General features: G+C 37.5%; 1 protein-coding gene across 1 annotated transcript in view; it reads right to left on the bottom strand.

Annotated features, from left to right (window-relative positions):
• The window catches only part of LOC150106211 (beta-scruin-like), a 308571-nt gene that overhangs the window by 183869 nt on the left and 104287 nt on the right, over positions 1-20415 (bottom strand). The window contains exon 6 of the mRNA XM_090392954.1: positions 9488-9604. Within this exon, the coding sequence (XP_090249080.1) occupies positions 9488-9604 (117 nt within the window). The remainder of the gene's footprint in view (positions 1-9487; positions 9605-20415) is intronic.

Consider the following 20415-nt stretch of genomic DNA (forward strand, 5'->3'; position numbering starts at 1 on the left):
AAAAGAATTTTGGCATTTGAAAGAACTTGTTAAAGGAAAATTCTTAGAATAGGATGGTTACAGAAAATCACAAATGAGGAGATCTATTGGAAGATACAATAAAAGGAGAATTTAATGCAGAAGATTATACAATGTAAACTGCAATTATTCTGACACATCTGCAGAATGGGCAAGAACTGGAAGATAAAGTAGGGTTGCTAGATTTTGGAAAACCAAATACAGGACATGGGTCATCCATGTCTTGTATTTGGTTTTCCGAATACGGGATGATTATGGTGAGTCTGAAAATATTATAGGAACAAGTCTGCTGCTGCAATCATTAGAATTAAAAGAATGATGATGCTTTATGCAATAGTGTTGACAAAATTTTGGCAGCAATAACTTTTCTTTCATTGCTGGTATTTGGTTTTACAAAATAAGTATCAATACTTTGATACTTATTTTGTAAAACCTATTTTGATTATGAAGAGCTCAGGAGACAGCTTGCAGGTGTAGCATGGAATGAGGAGTTAGCTGGAAAAGAGATCAATACAGCTTGGGGGATTTTCAAGAACTGATTAGTAGATGCAATGTTTAAATGTATACCATGGGTGAGAAGGTTAAATAAGGTAGGTGTAGATGGATGAATAAAGAGATTAAGCATGCGATACAGAGAAAAAGGGCATTGTGGAGTCAGCGTAAGAGAAATGGAAGTAACCAATTTCATGAGGTCTACAAAGACCAGGCAAGGAGGGTGACTTGGTTGGTGAGAGTAGCTAAAGAGAGGTATGAACAGCAGTTTGCTAATGAAGCCAAAATGAATCCTAGGGAATTCTTTCGATATGTAGCCACAATAAGAAAGAATGATTATGGAAGGATGACATTGATTGGAGAAAATGGCATAAAGACAGCTGATGCAGAATGTGTGGTGGAGATACTTAATGAGCAGTTCATAAAGATCTTCCAATCTTGTGAATGTGACTTCATGGAGATATTGAGAGCAGTTGATGATGGGGAGGAGAGACTGACTGTAAGTGAGCAAGAGGTGTTCAGGGAGTTGAGTAAACTAGGTATAAATAAGGCTGTGGGACTTGATAACATATCACCACATATTATGAAGGAATGTGCCAGAGAGTTGACACCTGCCTTGACATATTTTTTTAATACGAGTCTTGCACTTGGTCAAGTTCCTAAAGAGCGGAAGGAGGGCAAGATTGTGCCACTTCATAAAGGAGGTGATCGAACTCAAGCATCAAACGTTAGGCCTATCTCTGTGTCAGGTGTTGTGGTTAAGTTGCTGGAGAAGCTTGTGAGAACTAGGATCCAGAGTTGGGATGACAACAATGGTATAATCTTTGATGGACAGCATGGATTTGCTAAAGGGAGGTCATGTTTTAGTAATCTACTTACTTATTACAATAAAGTGACTGCTTCCTTGGACAGAGGAGAAGGATACACGGTAATATGGAGGTAACATTAGTGATGGTAAGACGCTCATTGTAATCAGTTTGGCTCATGTTTCCAGACTAGCAACTAAAGTCGCCGCTAGATGAATTCGTAATGTGTAGTGTTCGTGCAAGCTCCAGATAAGATAAGTATCATTTTCAGTTATCGATACAAATTACTTAATATTGTGTAGTTTTGTTTTGTTTGCCTTGCGTATTTTAGTGCGTCTATTTTTGGTGTGTTATAACATATAATTTGACAAAACACGTTGCAAATAAGTATGGCACCTGTGCGAAGGAAAATGGCGGCCAGTAATGAAGGTTCGCCATCGTTATCAAAGAACGGTAGCATAAAAGAAATGAGTCAGTGTACTAGCTGTGAAATGTATGCTTTGCGGAGTGCGGTTGGAGTGTGGTTAGATGATAATAAAGGATTGAATGTGTGTAGAAAATGTAGGGAGAATGAGGAATTGAAGTGTATTTCGGATCGTGAGTGTGATATTTTTGTCAACCTTCAGAATTAAAGAAATAGGGATATGACAAGAAACGGCAAGGTTGTACATGAAAATTGTGAGAGTGTGAATGTAGAAAGTGTGAATGATAGTATAAATGGTTTCTCAGAGAACAAAAAAGATGAGATAGATGCATTGAGTGAGATCGCGTTGTTGAATAGTGCGATAGAAAGAGCAAAACAGCAGCTAGAGTGCATGAACAAAAGTAAACTGAATGAACCAACCAATAATAAAAGGTATGACAGGAAAAATAGACGTATGAATGTGAACATGAACAAAATGAAGGATAGAGTGCTGTATGGAGACTCGTTAGTACGAGGTGTGTTAGTAGAGGATTTGACAAAATCGTACCAACCTGGTGCGACCATAAAGGATGTAACTGAGTCTATTAGAGAGCAAAAGGAAAGGGTGAAAGAAATGATTGTTGTGGCAGGTACGAATGATTTGAAAGGAGATAAAATGGAAATGATAGAAGACCTGAATGAATTGTTTGAGGTAGCAAAAGAAAAGAGCGAGAGAGTTAGAATGATTAGTCTTTTGCCACGGTAAGACAGTGAAATGTTTAAAAGGAGGGCTATAATTGCGAATGACTTTATGCGTGGGTTATGTATGACGAGTGGTGTGGAATTTGTGGATGTGTGGAGTGAGTTTGATGGGCGAAAGGATCTATATAAGATGGATGGCTTGCATTTGAATGGTTACGGTGTAAGAAGACTTGAGAAAGTGTTGCTGAATGTAGTGGATGTGCAAATTCAGGGAAACTAGATTTGTTAAGGGGGGAGGGGAGTAGAGATACAGTCCTTATGGAGGCAGTTGAATGTAAGAATGAATATAATATGCCAGAGCAAATAAGGACAACAAATCTGAGTGGGATAGTTAATATAAGGCATCAAGGTAGGGTTGGGGCTAATGGGGGTCTTAAATTCATGTACACTAATACTAGGAGTATTAGGAACAAGAAGGAAGAGTTTTTGGCCATGGTTGGCACTTCCAGACCACAGGTTATAGGTATTAGTGAAACATGGCTGACTGTAGATGATATAACTAGTGGGATTGAATGTGATGGGTATAGTGTGTTCAGGAATGACAGAGAGAATAAAATGGGGGGAGGAGTATTGTTGATGATAGCTGATGAGCTCCAGCCAAGGAGAATAGAAGCTGAATTGCAGGATAGAGAAAAGAGCACATTTGAGGCCATTTGGTGTGAGATTGTGGCTAGCTGAACTAAATATACAATTGGGTGCTGCTATAGACCAGGTGATGGAAAAGATGGTGGTGACAGTATGCACAAGCAAATAGAAGAAATGGGAGGAAGGAGGGTGATTATTATGGGAGATTTCAACTATGGTCGCATTGATTGGATTGAGGAGAGGACACACGGGAGGAAGGAACTGGATTTTATGCGGTTATTAAGGGATAGCTATCTGCGACAGCATGTAATGGAAAATACTAGGGGTCAGAGAGTGCTTGACCTAGTAATTACATCTGAGGATTTGGCTGTAACAAATATGACCACATTGCCACCAATCGGTGAGAGTGATCATAGGGTCTTAACTTGGGAGGTGGCTAAAGGTGTAGAATTTTCAATTAAGACAGGGTACATGTGGAATTATCGGGCTGGAAAGTATGACAAGCTTAGGAGTTTGATTGGTTCAGTGCCATGGCATGTACAACTGCAAGGACTAGAAGTTGATAGTGCATGGGAGGTAGTTAAGAAGTGCTTGCATGAAGCAATGGCTGACTGTATACCTACAGTCCGAATAATAAATCAAGTAGGGGTTAAATGGATGAATAACACCATTAAGCTTGAGTTGCAAAAAAAGAAACAACTATGGAGGGAATTTAAGGAGAAGGGTGACCGGCAGGCACATGAACGGTATAAAGCGCAGGCCAGAAGGGTGACGAGTGTGGTAAGTAAAGCAAAAAAGGATTACGAAAGAACATTGGCCATGCAGGCTAAAGAGAATTCTAAACAGTTTTTTAGATATGTAGCAAGTAAAAGGGAAAATGTACATGGCAGATTGATTTTAAAGAATGCCGATGGTAGGGAGGTAACTGAATCAGTTGAGATAGTTGAGTTATTGAGTGAGCACTTTGCAAAAGTATAACATCCAGGTGGAGACATTGCAGAAACGAATAAACCAGTAGATTATACGGGAATTGTATTTAATGAAGTGGAGGTGAGTAGTCTATTGCATAACCTCAATGTCAATACATCTGTGGGATTGGATGGTATACCAGCTCGTGTTGTACGAGAAGCAGCTAAAGAATTGTCAGTACCCTTGACCATTTTGTTTAATTTGAGTCTCGGGTCTGGGTTAGTCCCGAGCGGGTGGAAAGAGGGGAAAATAGTTCCACTGCATAAAGGTGGTTCCAAGACTGCTGTTGTAAATTACCGACCGATTAGCATATCAGGAATCATTGTCAAGGTCTTAGAGAAATTAGTCAAGAAAAGAATACAGGATTGGATAGATGAAAATGGGATATTGTATGGGGGACAACATGGTTTTGTGAAGGGTAGAACATGCCTCAGTAACTTGCTCACGTTTTATAACACAGCGACGGCTGAACTGGATAGGGGTAATGGGTTTACAGTGATACTACTAGACCTTGCCAAGGCCTTTGACAGGATACCACATGGAATCCTAATCAGTAAACTGGAGCAGATGGGGATAGATATAGGGTTGGTAAGATGGATAGGAGGGTGGTTGAAGGAGAGATACCAGAGAGTGGTTTATTCAGGAGTGGAGTCAAAAAAGACATCTTGTGACTAGTGGAGTGCTGCAGGGCTCTGTTCTTGGACCACTGCTTTTCAATTTGTTCATCAATGATATTGGAAAGGATTTGAGAGGAAGTGTTCACTTGTTTGCTGATGACGCAAAGTTGGGTAGAGCAATTGTGAGTGCACAGGATGTCAAAATTTTACAGGATGATTTGGATAGTTTGGAGAACTGGGCTAGGAAAAATGGATGTCAGTTTAGTGTGGCAAAGTGTAAGGTTATGCACTTTGGGGTGAAAAGAATAGCAGCAGTATATTGCATTGGTGGAACCGTACTCCAGGAGATTGATGAGGCCAGGGATTTGGGAGTGATGGTGGATAGGGAGTTGAAGTTTAGGGGCACATTACAAAAGTGACTAAAACAGCTCACCAAATCATTTGGCTTATGAAAAATACTTTAACATGCAGAGACAAACAAGTTGTTGTTCCTCTGTATCGAGCCTTGATAAGACCCCATCTGGACTTCTGTGCACAGGGTCCAGAGACCTGTGACCAAGATGATAGCAGGTCTGTGGAATGAACCTTATAAGAATAGGTTGAAGATTTGTGGGTTGCAGAAATTGGACGATAGGCGAAGGAGGGGTGATATGATTGAGACATTCAAATTACTGAACGGTTTTTATAAGATTGATCCAGAAGATATTTTTGAAAATATGACTGGTGGTGGGAGGACTAGGGGCCATGCATGGAAGCTGGGCAAGAGCGTGGTTGACAAGAGTGTTAGAGCTAGGTTCTTCACTTGGAGAGTGGTAAATGAGTGGAATAAGCTTCCAGAGTCTGTTGTGGGTGCTACGACCATGAATGAGTTCAAGGCAAGGTATGATAGATACTGTGTGAATGTTGAATAGTTGTTCTTGACATGATGTTAGGGCCTCCCTCGATGAGTCTGTCGACTCCTTGGAGTTTCCCGGAACAATAATAATAATAATAATATACTTAGATTTTGCAAAAGCTTTTGATAGAATATCTCATGATAAGTTGACAGTCAAACTAGAGCAGATGGGGTTGGATATTAGATTAGTGCATTGAATTGGAGACTGGCTATCTGATAGGTATCAACAAGTTGTGTATGGGGATGTGATATCCAGGAAAAGGAAAGTCACAAGTGGAGTGCCTCAGGGTCTGTTTTAGGGCCATTACTATTTAACTTGTATATTAATGATATTGGCGAGGGTTTGGATGGAGATATTCAGTTGTTTGCAGATGATGCAAAGTTGGGACGAACCATAAAGAGTTGTGAAGATGTTGTGGCCTTGCAAGATGACTTGAATAGATTGAGTGATTGGGCAAGCAGATGGGGATGTGAGTTCAATGTTGCAAAATGTAAGGTTTTAAAATTTGGAAAACAAAGATGGAATGCAGAATTTATGCTTGGTGAGAGTATATTGTTGGAAGTGGAGGAAATAAGAGATCTGGGGGTGATAGTGGATAAGGATCTAAAATTTAGGGGACACATCACCAAAATTGTGAAGACAACACAAAGACTTCTAGGAATGATGCGGAGGACACTGACGTGTAGAAGTAGGGAGGTTCTTGTTTCACTGTATAAGGCTTTGATTAGGCCACACATGGACTATTGTGCCCAGATTTGGTCACCTGGTTTTCAGAAGGATGAAGAGATGTTGGAAAGGGTCCAAAGGCGACTAAGGTAGTTTCTGACCTCCGGAATGTTGAGTATGAGGAAAGATTGAGAAGATGTAATTTGCAGAGGTTAGTGGAGAGAAGGAAGAGGGGGGGATATGATAGAGACCTACAAGTTGGTAAGGGGTTGTTATAAGATCAATGGTGGAGAAGTTCTACAGAGAATAGTGGGAGATCAGGGGAGAACCAGAGGTCATCCCTGGAAACTGTATAAAGGGGCTGTGAGAGGCAGGTTTTTTTTGTACAGAGTTGTGAATGATTGGAATGCCTTGCCTGGGAGTGTGGTGTCTGCAAGGAGTTTGAATGTGTTTAAGACACGGTATGATGAGATGTGCATGTGATAAAAGGACCTCCCAGATGAGTCTTTGACTCCAGAGGTCTTGTTTAATAATAATAATAATAACTTTTGGAACTGGAACTCGAAATGCTCAATTTGTGTTTCTGAGTGTTAATATGTTGTGCATATCTGATCATCCTCTATGGTGCAATTGTCTACAGATTTTGCATTCAACTTCATCATTATGTTTTCCTTTTGCAATAAAATTCCATTCTTTTGAATAATCATTGTTAAAAACGCACTTTTGTTTTGGCAGTGTTAAGGGCTTAAGGAAAGAAACAAAATTTAATTTACCTTTGTATAATTAATAGAGAAAATAATTTATCTTTAATGATATATTTTATGTATTAACCAAATATCACACATTCAAAAGAGACAAAGACAAGATGATATTTTTTAATAATTATTGAAATAACATCCACATACTTTACAGTACTGCACCGCATAATGTCCAAATAAGAACTTTTTGAAAATAAGCAAATGCAATATATCTGTACAGAATTATAAATAAAATGCTTATACTAAATAAAAAGCTTATACTAAATAAATACGTCGCTGCCATGCCATCGCCGTAAACACAATTCATTTCCTCGAATTGTCAGTTTTTATGGCTTACAAATTAATTTAAGTTGGATTATTCAAAAAGAATATTGAAAATTATAATTGCTTAAAATAATATTTATAATTTTATCTTTTCATTAAAATACAGGATAGCAAAATTCAACATAAAATATGGGACGTCTGGCAAGCCTAAGATAAAGACATTCATGTTTGATGTTATTGATGGTGTAAACAGAAGAGTTGGGCGATACAGAGAATGGATAGACGACATAAAGGACTGGTGTGGAATATGTATACAGAAACTGTGACACTGTGCACTGGACAAAGAAAGGTGAAAGAAGATAGTGAAGAAGGCATCAGACACCAGTGGGCAGTGTGCCCGTGGTTCATGATGATGATGATGATGACATGCGTATGGATATAGGATTGGTGAGATAGATAAGAGGGTGGTTAATGAAGAGATATCAGAGTGTAGTTTATTCAGTAGAGCCCAGAAGAAAGCATGTGATTAGTGGTATGCCACAGTGCTCTGTTCATGGGCCAATACTATTTAATTTGTACAATAATGATATAGAAAAGAATCTGAGAGGACCTGTTCAGTTGTTTGCTGACAATGCAAAGTTAGGTAGAGCAATAGTTAATACAGATGTTAAAATTTTGCAGGATGATTTGGATAAAATAGCAGTCTGGGCAAAGGAGAATGCATGCAGTTTAATGTGGCAAAGTGTAAGGTTATGCATTTTAGGGTGAAAACATTACCAGCTGTATACTACACTGATGGAACTGTACTCCAGGAAAGTGATGAAGCCAGAGATTTGGGAGTGTTATTGGATAGGGAGTTAAAGTTTAGGAGCACATAGCAAAAGTGGCTAAAGCAGCTCATCAGATCACTTGGTTACTGAAGAATACTTTGACGAGCAGAGACAAGCAGGTATTGTTCCTTTTTATTGAGCCTTGATAGGACCCCATCTTGACTACTGTGCACAGATATGGTCACCTGGAGTTCTTGAAGACGAGGACGAGGTGGAGAGGATTTCCAGAAGTGAGTGACCAAGATCGTTGCAGGTCTATGGAATGAATCTTAGGAGAACAGGTTGAAGATTTGTGGGGTACAAAGGGATGATATGATTGAGACATACACATTACTGAAGGGTTTTTATAAGATTAATAAAGAGGAAATTTTTCAGAACAGGTCTGGTGGTGGAGAACTAAGGGCCATCCTTGAAAATTGAGTAAGAGTGTAGTAACCAAGGGAGTTAAAACTAGATTTTTCTTGGAGAGTTGTGAATGAGCGGAATAATTTGCCCGAGTCTGTTGTGAGCACCATGACTGTGAATGAGTTCAAAGCAAAGTATGATAGATACTGCACAAATGTTTGGATCGAGTGAGACCTTAAACTTCATGCTTGGCATGATGTTTAGGGTCTCACTCGATGAGTCTAAGGACTCTATGGAGTAGCCCATAATAATAATAATATTAATACTATAAAACACTAATTTTTTAAGGGAAAAACAATAAAACAGAAAACATCATCAATTTTACATGTAACCTTGAACCCAGTCTGAATCAAATATTAAATATTATATTTAATTAAATAGAATATTTTGAGATATTAATTTATTGTCAAAATATTGGTTTTATTATATTGGCAGGTCTATAAAATAGTTCTGTTAAAAAACTATTTTCAAAAATAAAATACTTTCTAAAGAAAATAAAAACAATAAAACAAAAATAAAAAAAACTTCATTATATTGATTATCTAAGCATTAAAAAATAACATAAGCAGAATAATTGTTCTTGGTAAATATTCATATTTTAATCAGTTTATTGGGTGTATCTATCTCTAAAACAATGTTACCAGTATTTTTCTGGAGAATGGCTTTTTTATATGATATTATTTTTAATTTTTATGATAAATTTTTGAACTCTTCTACCAACTTGGAGCACACTGTTTTATCAGCGAGTACTCTGCATGCTGTCTTTAAAAAGAAGTATTAGCTACATTTCTCCAGGAAAAAGAAAATAGTGTTAAAAAAATAAAAATCTGGAACAAATGCTAAAGCAGACAGGATGCTGAGACAACAGGCATAAACTGGGACAATTCCAGTCAAACCAGGATACATGGTCACCCTACTAATAAGGAATACTTAAGCATTCTGTTATGCTTAATCTTTAACTATTTCAGAAGTCTTGAAATAAATTTTTTTAATAACTAAGATAAAATGAATTTTACCTATGATATAAATCCTTCCGTTGCATAAAAACGTACTGTGATGGCAGTGTGGTTCTGGCATGAAATCTACAAACTCCCAACAATTTTTAAATGGAAGAAATCTCAGTATCAGTTTGCCTGTAAAAAAGAATAGTACAGTTACAAAAAAAAATATTCTGTATTGCTATCTCTTACTTAGGCAGCTGGTACTAAAAGTAACATAGAAGAAAACAAAACAAAAAATACCATGGCCCATCTTGGTATTTTTTGTTTTGTGGCAATTAAGAAGTAAAATTATTTTGTAATTAATAAATTTACATTATCATTAAATAAAATATACTGATAAAAATTTAATTTGAAGATAGTTCAGGGTTACAAAATACAACGTCAACATTGAACGTAAGGATTTCAAATATATTTCAAATTGTGGAAATATATGTTGGAGGAGACCAGATTAGGGACCCCAGGATTAGGGATGTCAGAAATGATAATTGGAAATGTAATATTCAAACCATGAGAACTGCAAGTAAAACAACAGATTAGGATGCTGATGAGAAGGATAGTGACATATACAAATCAAGATATTCCACTTCACTGTACAAGACATTGATGGTTACATATGGATTGACGTGTGCAGATTTGATCTCTTGTTTACAAGATGAAGAGATGTCCAGAGTACAGTGACTGAGAAGTGTCAGATGTCTGGAATTGACCATGATTACAGAATGAGAGAACATCATTCCAGAGTATAGAGAAGGAAGAGTAATATTATTGAGACAAATCATCTCATAAGGATTTTGTACTAGATTAATGTAGAAGAAATATTTGGAAACAGAGAAAGAATGGCAGACCATCCCTGGAAAATGTATAAAGGAGGATGAGCAACAATCAGGAGTAGTCAGAAGTTTTATTCTTGGAGGATGTAGGGAAGTGGGATGCTTTACCTGAGAGAGAGAGTAGTGAGTGCAAAAGTAATATAAAACCTAATGAGTACTATCTCCAAAGATGAGTCTTTTGATTCCAGGAGGATATATGACAATCACAATTATTAACCAACACCCCTGGAGTCATCTCATTGTGGGAGAATTCATATTTTATTATTATTATTATTATTTTCCTGATCCCAGTGAAGTGAAGTCACAAGATTCATCGTGAGAGGTCAACACTAGTGAACACAAAGTGTATTATACCACTCCTTAAAATCATCCACAGTCGGCATGTTTACCACCCTCTCAGGTAATGCATTCCATACTCCTACCACTCTCCATGCAAATAATTTACTTCTTACTCTTTTACTCATCACCTCCTTTTGCAACTTCAAGGGATGGCCTCTTGTTCTTGTTCCTTTTCTCTCACTCTACCATATTTAAAATCTCCTCAGTGTTAATACAATAATAATCCTTCAACAGCTTAAATGACTATCATATGCCCCTTTGCCTTCTATCCACCAGACTCTGCAGTGCGCACGTCCTCAGTCCATCCTCATAATCAACGTTGTACAGTCCTGACATAATTTTTGTTATCCATCTCTGCACCTTCTCCAAGGCTATTTCATCTCCAAATTCCAGCGATCAGATCTACGCACAGAAATCCAGATGTAGTCTCATCAAATGGGACCAGCACACTTATCTCTCATGATCAATGTTCTTCTCAACATTGCTGCAATTCTCTGAGATATCTTCACAACCTTTGCGATATGTCCCCCAGAATTTGGGGACATATTGCAATGAATGCCCCATCCCGAGATTCCTTGCTTCCTCCACTTCTTCCAGTATAACTTTACCAAGTGAGTATGAAGCATCCCTTCTGTGGATCCCCAATTTTTAAAACCTTACATTTAATTGCATTAAGCTGATGTCCCCATGACTTTTTCCACCCTTCTAGCTTATTCAAATCCTCTTAAAAAGCCCAAACATCAGCACTCTTCTGGATAACCCACTCAAGCTTCACATTTGCAAATGACGAACATCTACCTACACTTTCTGTCCAAAAAGAAACCGAACTTTTCAAAAATAGAAGAAACTAGTGGCGCTACCTGTTGTATCTCTTGTTTTGTAGAAAGCAGCAACCTTCATTAGTCTTGTGTCAACTGTTTATGACGTTTGTTTCATTAGAAGCCGAGTTATAGTGCCAAGAGTGTGTTTTGATGAACAGTCGGAAAGTTTCAAACAGTGAGCTGTGATTGATTTTTGTGTTAAACTTGGTAAAAATTTTACTGAAACTCATTGAATGCTTCAAAAAGCATACAGTGATGAATGCTTATCCTGTACTCAAGTTTACGAGTGGTCTAAGCAATTTCAAAGTGGTTGTGAGATGAGATACTTGAGGACGACGAAAAGCTGGGCCATCCAAAAACTGGACTGAGCAAAGTTAACATCCAAAAAGTGCATGATTTTATCAAAGAAAACCCAAAATCGTCTGTGCGATTGATTGAAGATGAATTGGGGATTCCAAAATCAACTGTGCACAACATTTTGAGCCTTCGTAAATTGAATTCGCGATTTTTCTCCACAAGTTGACCGATGACCAAAAAATGTATGAAATTGAACACTGCAAGGACCTCATTAAAATGGCTCATAAGGATTCAAACTTCCTTGAAATGATCGATACTGGTGAGGAAACGTGGTGTTTTCTGAAACAAAGTGCCAGAGTGCTGAGCGGTGACTACCATCCAAAAAAAAAGTCGCTTGGAGAAGTCAAAGGTAAAGAGAATGCTGATTTGTTTCTATGATTCCAAGGGCATTATCCACAAAGAATTCGTTCCACCTGGCCAAACGGTCAATGGCGAGTTTATCTCGAAGTTTTGAAATGATTGATAGTGAGAATTCGACGCATATGGCATGAATATCGTGATGCAGGCAACTGGTCACTTTTGCACAATAATGCACCATCTCATCGTTTGAACATTGTGAGACAGTTTATGAGCAAAAACCAAGTTTGTGTGTTGGATCACTTGCAGTATTCACCTGATTCAGCACCCTGTGACTTCTTTCTCTTCCCCGAACTTCATTTGCCGATGAAGGGAAAGCGATACGACACCATTGAAAACGTTCAAGCGGCAATAACCACGACCCTCAACAGTATCCCAAAAACCAATATAAAAAACTCATTTAATGAATTAATTGCCGTGCCAACCGCAGTATCAAAGCTGGGAGAGTATATTGGTTGAAATAAATTATTTGAATAATTATAATTGGCCTGTGTTTTATTTTCTAACAAAAGTTCAGTTTCTTTTTGGACAGAGGGTGACATATATAATCCTGTGACAATGCCATTGACATAAAGATTGAACAGCAATGGTACCAGGACTGAACCCTGTGGAACTCCACTTGTAATCTTCTTACTCCCTGATACTGCTCCTTCATGTACAACTCTGATATCTATCAGAGAGCCAATCACCAATCCAATCCACTTATCTGATATCTAAACCCATTTGATGCAACTTAAAAATCAACACTGACCATGAAAGATAAAAGTGTGCTGGTCCCACTGTTCCCTGCAGTGCGTTATTCAAGTACAATTTATCTGTATAAATGTAAAACAGGAAATTAGAAATGACAAAGTGAAGACAAGAATGTTAATATGAAGATACATGTTTCAGAGTGAATTTTGAATAAATGAGTGCTAAATAAACTCAGCTTATCATGGAATGATGATGAGCAATGAGTGAAAGAAATTAGAACAAGTGAATGATTAAAAGACATCTAAAATAGATGTGCAACTGCACAGCACAGCACAGGATAGACGATAAACATGATAAGAGGTAAATAAGAGTGGTAAAACCGTGGGAAGTGCTGGAAGTTTTAAGGAAAAGGTACAAGATATAAGTCTAAGATCAGAAGCAGTATGGAAAACTGACATGCATTAAGGAATGAAAAAAAGTGTAACATGAAAGGACATCAGCTTAGATCAAAGGAAATTGTATTAGTATTATTTCTAGGCTTCACCAGAATCAGAAGACTCATTGCAAAAAGCCAGACTCTCACAAACTACAGCACACATCATCCTACCACCCTTGAAATCATTCAGATTTCATTGAGCATTTGCTACCCACTCTGGTATTGCGTTCCACCCATTCTTCATTCACCAACCATACAAACAAATTCCTTTTCTCTTCCATACTCACATGACTTAGTTTCCAGATTTACTGCTCATTCTCAAAACTGCTGTTAACCTCCCTACCAGTAAAAGTGGATAAATTACACAAACCACATTAGGATTTTTTTAAAGGTTCAGAAGATCAAAACATGAGTGGCTTTCTACCTTTTATGGTGTAATTACCCTTCTCTGCCATTAACTGATTAGCTGTAATAGCAGAGAAATCTTTTTTTGTCCACAGGCCTGGTTGGCCAAGTGGTTAGTATATCCGCTCTCCAGCCAAGAGGCTGCAGGTTCGAATCCCACTGTGGGCATGGATGTTTGTGATTGTTTGTGGAAATACTAGTGATGGTGGTCAGAAGTAGATGGCGTTGGGGTACATGATGAAAGTAGTTGTTGGTGGATTGAGTGGTGGAGACAGAGAGTTATGGAGTGGATGCCCTTCCTTGATGAGTCTTTGGACTCCTGGAGGCATCATGTAATAATAATAATACTATTTTACATGGAATTTCTTTTATTGTCCTTCAGTATTTTAACTTTTTGTTGGACAATTTACTGTGTTATTCCAAAAGATAAAAACGAATTTCGCACATGTGAAATTAACATAAATAAATCATCTATTTTGAAATGTGACAAGGGGTTACCCATAGCAATGTATTCATTTTATATGTTTTACATCCATCTTTTATTTTTTAAAATCAGTGAAATGGAACAAAATAACATTCTTTACATTGTATTGCAGAAATGATTTCTGCACTATTTTCAAATGCTTGCATCGAAAATCATTAAGTTAAATATTTATAAATACAAAAAACAGCTAACATCTTTTATTTTCTTAGATAGAGATATGTGATGTCATTTTAGCCTTATCTAACTTTTGGAGACAGAGTGGGCAGTTCAATCTCCACTGGAAGCCAATCAGAGATAGCTAGCCCAAGACTATCACTAATTTTAAGCAGCATCCAGTGAAGAGAGACAGCTTACAAGTGCTGCCATCTTGTGGTCCACAACCCTAACATACTATTTTTAATGTCTGAAATAGCGGCTCATTTTCTTGAGATTATGAGACAAAAAAAAAAACACACTTTCCCCAGCCAGAGATCAAATAACTTGGGAACCATTTAAAGAAAGGCTTAGAAAAAGTTCTAGTCAGCAACTAGAATCAAACTTAAGTCATTCTTCAGGCAGCCTAGTACTGTGGAGTGCAAATGGGACTTCCACTGAGTTACATAGGCTCTTTATAATACCATTGTTTTCAAATAACATTTGTTGAAATAAATGCCATTTGAATCTTTTTTTTTTTTTTCTTTCCTTACAAAATACCATTATATTGATCGTCGTGCTTCAGTATTAAAAATGAGATTTCCTGGAAAAACAAATAATGTTAATTACATATTTGCTGTATGATCGTGGGACTTTTTTTAAATATCAGAAATTTATCCAACAAGATTCCAGCAATATCTCAGATGCTTTTACATATAGCTGAAAATTACAACAGAAGTTTTTTTTTTAACTTTTTATAGGATGCAGTGAAAATGTATGAAACATATCCTATATAGAATGATTAAAAATTTATGCTCATTTTGAACATTTCTAATTGCATCCCCTCTTCTCTAAATAGCCATCTTTGTCTAATCAAAATTAATTATTTCATTTTATCATTTTGACAAAAGAAATAATACCATTGTATCTGTACTATACCCTGAAGCAAAAATTAAAAATATAATGCAAGTGATTCATAAACAGAAGAGAAAAGTAAACCATATCGTAAGTGTAGTGTGTACTAATGACTTAACTAGTGATAAGTTCAGTATGAGACAGGACATATCTCAAAAGGTTGCTGGAAGAGGTGAGAGTGAAGAGAGAGAAAGTGAAAATAGTTGGCATATTACCTCAATATGATAAAAATGAATTAAGAAAAGGGATATGATGGAAAATGATTTGATGCTTATGCAGTGTAGAAGGAATGGATGCGAGTTTTTGGATGTGTGGAGTGAGTTTCAAGGAAGATTGAATTTGTATAAGAGAGACGGCCTACACTTGAAGGTATATAGTATCAGGAGTCTTGAAAAACTAATAACTGGTATGAGATCTACACAGAGAGTCAGGGAAACTAAAGTATATTTGATGGAATGGTGAGAATATGAGTGTAAGAGCAATGTTATATAACTGTGTTAATGATGGAAATGGGCTTTATCATGGAAATAATTACGAGGAGAGAATGATTTCGACTTTGTGTTCATCCAGTTCAGACCCATCAAACATGTGCAAAGATGTCTACATTATTAAGGCACTAGAGAATAATACAGATCTGCATGTTGTCCGACTGTGTCATGCAGACTGCAGACAAGAGTATACAAAAGAACATGCAAGTAGATTATTACGTCTGTACATGAATGCTAGGAGTATCAGAAACAAAGAGGTAAAGTTTGTTGCCTTGGTCAATATGTTGGCACTTCAGATTGTATGCATTACTGAGACCTGGCTATCAGAATCAGACATACTACTTCATATTGAGTATAAAGGGTACAGTATTTTTAAGAAGGATAGACAGGACAGGACTAGAGCGAGTGTGCTGCTAATGATATCGGATGACTTGAATCCAGTTAGAGTTGAGGACTATGACTGTAGTACTAGTAACATTATTTCATGTGCCAGTGAGTTTGAAGCAATCTGATGCGAGGTGGAACATAACAAGATCAAATACCTAGTGGGGGTGTTTACAGACCTAGTGGATCACTTGCTAGTGATGACAAAATGCATCACCAAATAGAAATGACGGGCATGAAAAGAGTAATCAGAACGGGAGACTTTAATTATCCAAATATTGCTTGGGTAACAGTAAAATCTCATGACCAGAATGAAACTTAATTTACTAAGCCATTGCAAGACAACTTCCTTAAACAGCATGTGACAGAAGGAACTCGAGATTAAAGAGTATTAGATTTGATTATAGTGTCAGAGGGCATTTCAGTTGAAGACTTTACTATTCTGCATCCAGTTGGTGACAGTGAGCATGTGGTACTCATTTGGGAAGTGAGTATGTTTATGAATGTTCCATTGAGAAAAGGTTACATGATGAACAACAAAGCAAGAAATTATGACCAACTGAGGAGTATACTGATGTAGAAAGTTTTTTAACTTGGGTATATTATGTATTCAAGACACCAAGTAATTTTATATAAACTTGGTTTTAATCCTATTTCCCAAGTGAGCAAACAGACAAGTAAGTCAAGTTTGCACCTGCACATAGTGCAAGTCTGAGGCAACCAAGTTTATATAAAATTACTTGGTATCTTGAATACATAACAAACCCAAGTTAAAAAAACTTTCTACATCTATCTCTCATCCTGAGATTTTATTTAATAAGGTCAAAGCACCTTGTGGCAAACTTGTTTAGGTAAAATTCATATAAGCTCTGCATTACTTCAACCTTAGCATTGTTTGGTCTGGCTCCCACTGACGAGACCTCAATAAAGGCCAAAACCAGTATGGGTTGTGAAATATCACAACCCTACTTATTAGAAACCTGAAGTGGCTAAGCCATGTTTGGCCTCCAGAATAGGAGATTGTAGTTAACCCCCCCCCCCCAAATCTCCATGCAAGTATAAGTAGCACCTTTCAAGAACATGACAAATATACTCAGAGACCCACAACCTTCTCCATTTTCAGGGTAAAATGGTGATGGTGAACCACAGGTATCATATGGTACATGAGCCTGAACCTATCAGTAGATTCAAGAGGCTTTCTGGTCAGGTGGTGCTGCCACATACACTTCAAAGTTATGTCTGAAGAGGGAGTTGAATTATTGGTATGTGGGAAAACCGTTGAGGCCACATTATGACAAGGAGTATGGTTACTCTTTGTATCAGATTAATTGTATTGAAAATTAATAAAAGATGGCTGAGTTGTGAGGCAAAGGGGGGGTTCAATTTGTAAATCTGTGGAGTGAATTTGAAGGGAAGTTGAAATAGTATAAAGCTGATGGATTACATTTGAATGGGTTTGGTGTTGGGCATTTAGAAAGGCTATTGTTTTCTGAGAAGGCACAAAGTCAAGAAATTAATGTAGCAAATGATCAGAGTCTACCTAAGAAGCAGGATAGCTCAAATCAACAGATTGTATGGCACGAGGAAGATGGATATGAGGTTGAAGATGTGGATGAAACAGCACAAGAAGATGGAATGCAGAGGATGAGACAGGTAGGAATGGAAATCAGAGTCAGGATCAGGGAAATGGGAGTGGTCAGACTAAAGAGAGAGAAGTGTGTCGTATAGCAGCTAGAATAGAGAATGTTGGTGCTGGTAGAATGGCCTCAAACACACAGCGATTGTTATGTTTATACACAAATGTAAGGAGCATTCGAAACAAGAGAGCTGAGTCTGCTGTATTGATTGAAACAGTATGCCCAAAAATAATTGGAATAAGCAAAACTTGGTTGTCTGAGGAGGATGTGATGTTGGGAAGAGAACCAGAAGGATATATAATTTTACGGAAGAATAGCAATGTGAAAAGCGGAGGGTGAGTGCTGAGTTGATTGTGCATGCACAGATTTTGAATCTGTGTGGTGTGAAGTTGAAATAAACAGGTTAGTATATCTGTTATAGGCAAAGGAATGCAGAGAATACCGATTTTGAAATGTTTAAGCAAATTAATTTGGCATGTAAAAAGAAGGTGATCCTGATGGGGGACTTTATTTACAGAACTGTAAGGAGGAGATAGTGTATGGGAACAAGGAGAGCGAGTTTGTGGAATTTCTGAGAGATAAGTATCTTAAGCAGCATGCAATTGAAGCCACTAGAGGCTTAATATTTTGGATTTGGTGATAACTTCACAAGATGTAGTTGTTAATGAGGTGTTCACATTGCCACCGGTTGGTGAGAGTGACCATGAGGTACTTGTTTGGGAAATGATGAAACAAGAAAAGGTCACTGCCAAAAATGGATACATGTGGAAGTATAAAGCAGGTGATTATAAGAAGCTTTGTAGTCAGTTAGCATCAGTACGTTGGGTAGATGAGCTGAGCAGAAAAGATGTTGACAATGCATGGAAACTCACAAGGCAGTATCTGACAAAAGCAATGTATGACTGCATACATTGCTTTTGTCAGAAGATTAAGTGAGTAATATATTGCAAGGGTTAAGTTAGTAAATCGAGTAGGAGTGAAATGGATGAACAGTGAAATTAATCAAGCTGTGCTGGAAAAGAAAATGTTAAGGAGGAGAAAAGGCAGTTGGAGGTGATCGGACCTATGAAGAGTAACATGCAGGCTAAAAAGGTGATTAGCATGGTAATGAAAGAAAAGTGCAGTATGAGCAAAGATTGGCTGGTCAGGCCAAGGTTAACTCAAGGGAATTTTTCCGCTACATGGCAAGCAAGAGGAAGAATACTTATAGCAGATTAACACTGGTGGATAGTCATGGCAGCAGACTAACAGCTGGAAAGGATATAGGGGAATTATTGCAGGAGCATTTTATCAGTGTATATCATACCAGTATAAATTATCTGGTACAATATATAGAAGAGAGACAACTATTAGAAGAATTGGAAGCGAAAGAAACAGAGGTGTATCATATGTTGGTTTGATTAGATGTGGATAAGGCTGTGGAAATGGATGACGTATCACCAGGTATTCTTAAGGAATGTGCATAACAGTTGGTTATGCCTTTGACCTGGTTATTTAATGAAAGTCTTGCAGTGGGTAGGTTCCTAAGGAGTGGAAAGAGGGCAAAATAGGGTTTCAACAAGATGGTGCCACATGCCATAAAGCCCGAGAAACAATTCAATTACTGCATGAGTCATTTCTTGGTCGTGTAATTTCCCGTTTTGGTGATCAGAATTGGCCGCCCAGATCATGTGACTTAACGGCGTTGGACTTTTTTCTTTGGAGTTTTTTGAAATCTAAGGTTTATGCCAACAAGCCCACGACCACCCATGCCTTGAAGGAGGAAATTGAGCACTGTATCAACGAAATTCAGCCATATTTATGCAAAACGGTCATGGAAAATTTCGACAAAAGAGTGCGTATGTGCCAGCAAAGCCATGGAGGCCATTTACCCGATATGCTATTCCATGCATAACCCTATACTGTATACTTTATGAATCAATAAGAAATTACATACATAATAAATAACGGAAAATAAATACGTGAGTTTTTCCGTTATTTATTATGTATAGTTATGTCTACTCACGGTTTACCTCTTTTAAAACTTATAAGAAATTACAATTTTTAATTAAAAACCTGTGTTTTCTATCAAAATTACTTCTTGCGTGAATTTTGGAACACCCTGTAGAAGTAGCTCTGACAGCACTGGCATGTACAAAAAAAATAATGGTGTTAAACGTTCCCTCCAAAATTTAACATCAACTCCTCTAAGGAATATTAACAAGATACAGATCAGTTACCAGAAAAATATCTACACTGTCAGCAGCCACAACTAAGTCTGAGTTTGCATACATCAGAAGCTTTTGAAGACAAGCTCTTATGCATTTTGCTAATAGCAGTGTACTAAGTAACTAACTGCATAAGTCATCCAGCTAATTCAAGGTGGGATTGTTAAAACTACAATCCCACCTTGGGATTGTAGTTTTAATATTAAAAAGTGCCAAGTGTTGCATTTTGGAGTGCAGACACATAAGATTGTGTACCATACTGATAGCGCTGTACTGCAGGAAGAGGATTAGATTTAAGATTTCGGAGTGATGGTTGAGCGTAGACTAGAGTTCAGAGAGCATATTGCAAATGTTGCAAAGACTGCACATCACAGTTCTACTATGATAAGAAGTACACTGACTAGTAGGGGATATGAAGGTGGTTGTGCCACTGTATAAAGCACTGGTCAGATCATACT

The sequence above is a fragment of the Typopeltis vanoorti genome, chromosome 5 (genome assembly GCF_054136105.1).
Source record: "Typopeltis vanoorti isolate ZY-2024b chromosome 5, IOZ_Tvanoo_1.0, whole genome shotgun sequence".
NCBI lineage: Eukaryota > Metazoa > Arthropoda > Arachnida > Uropygi > Thelyphonidae > Typopeltis > Typopeltis vanoorti.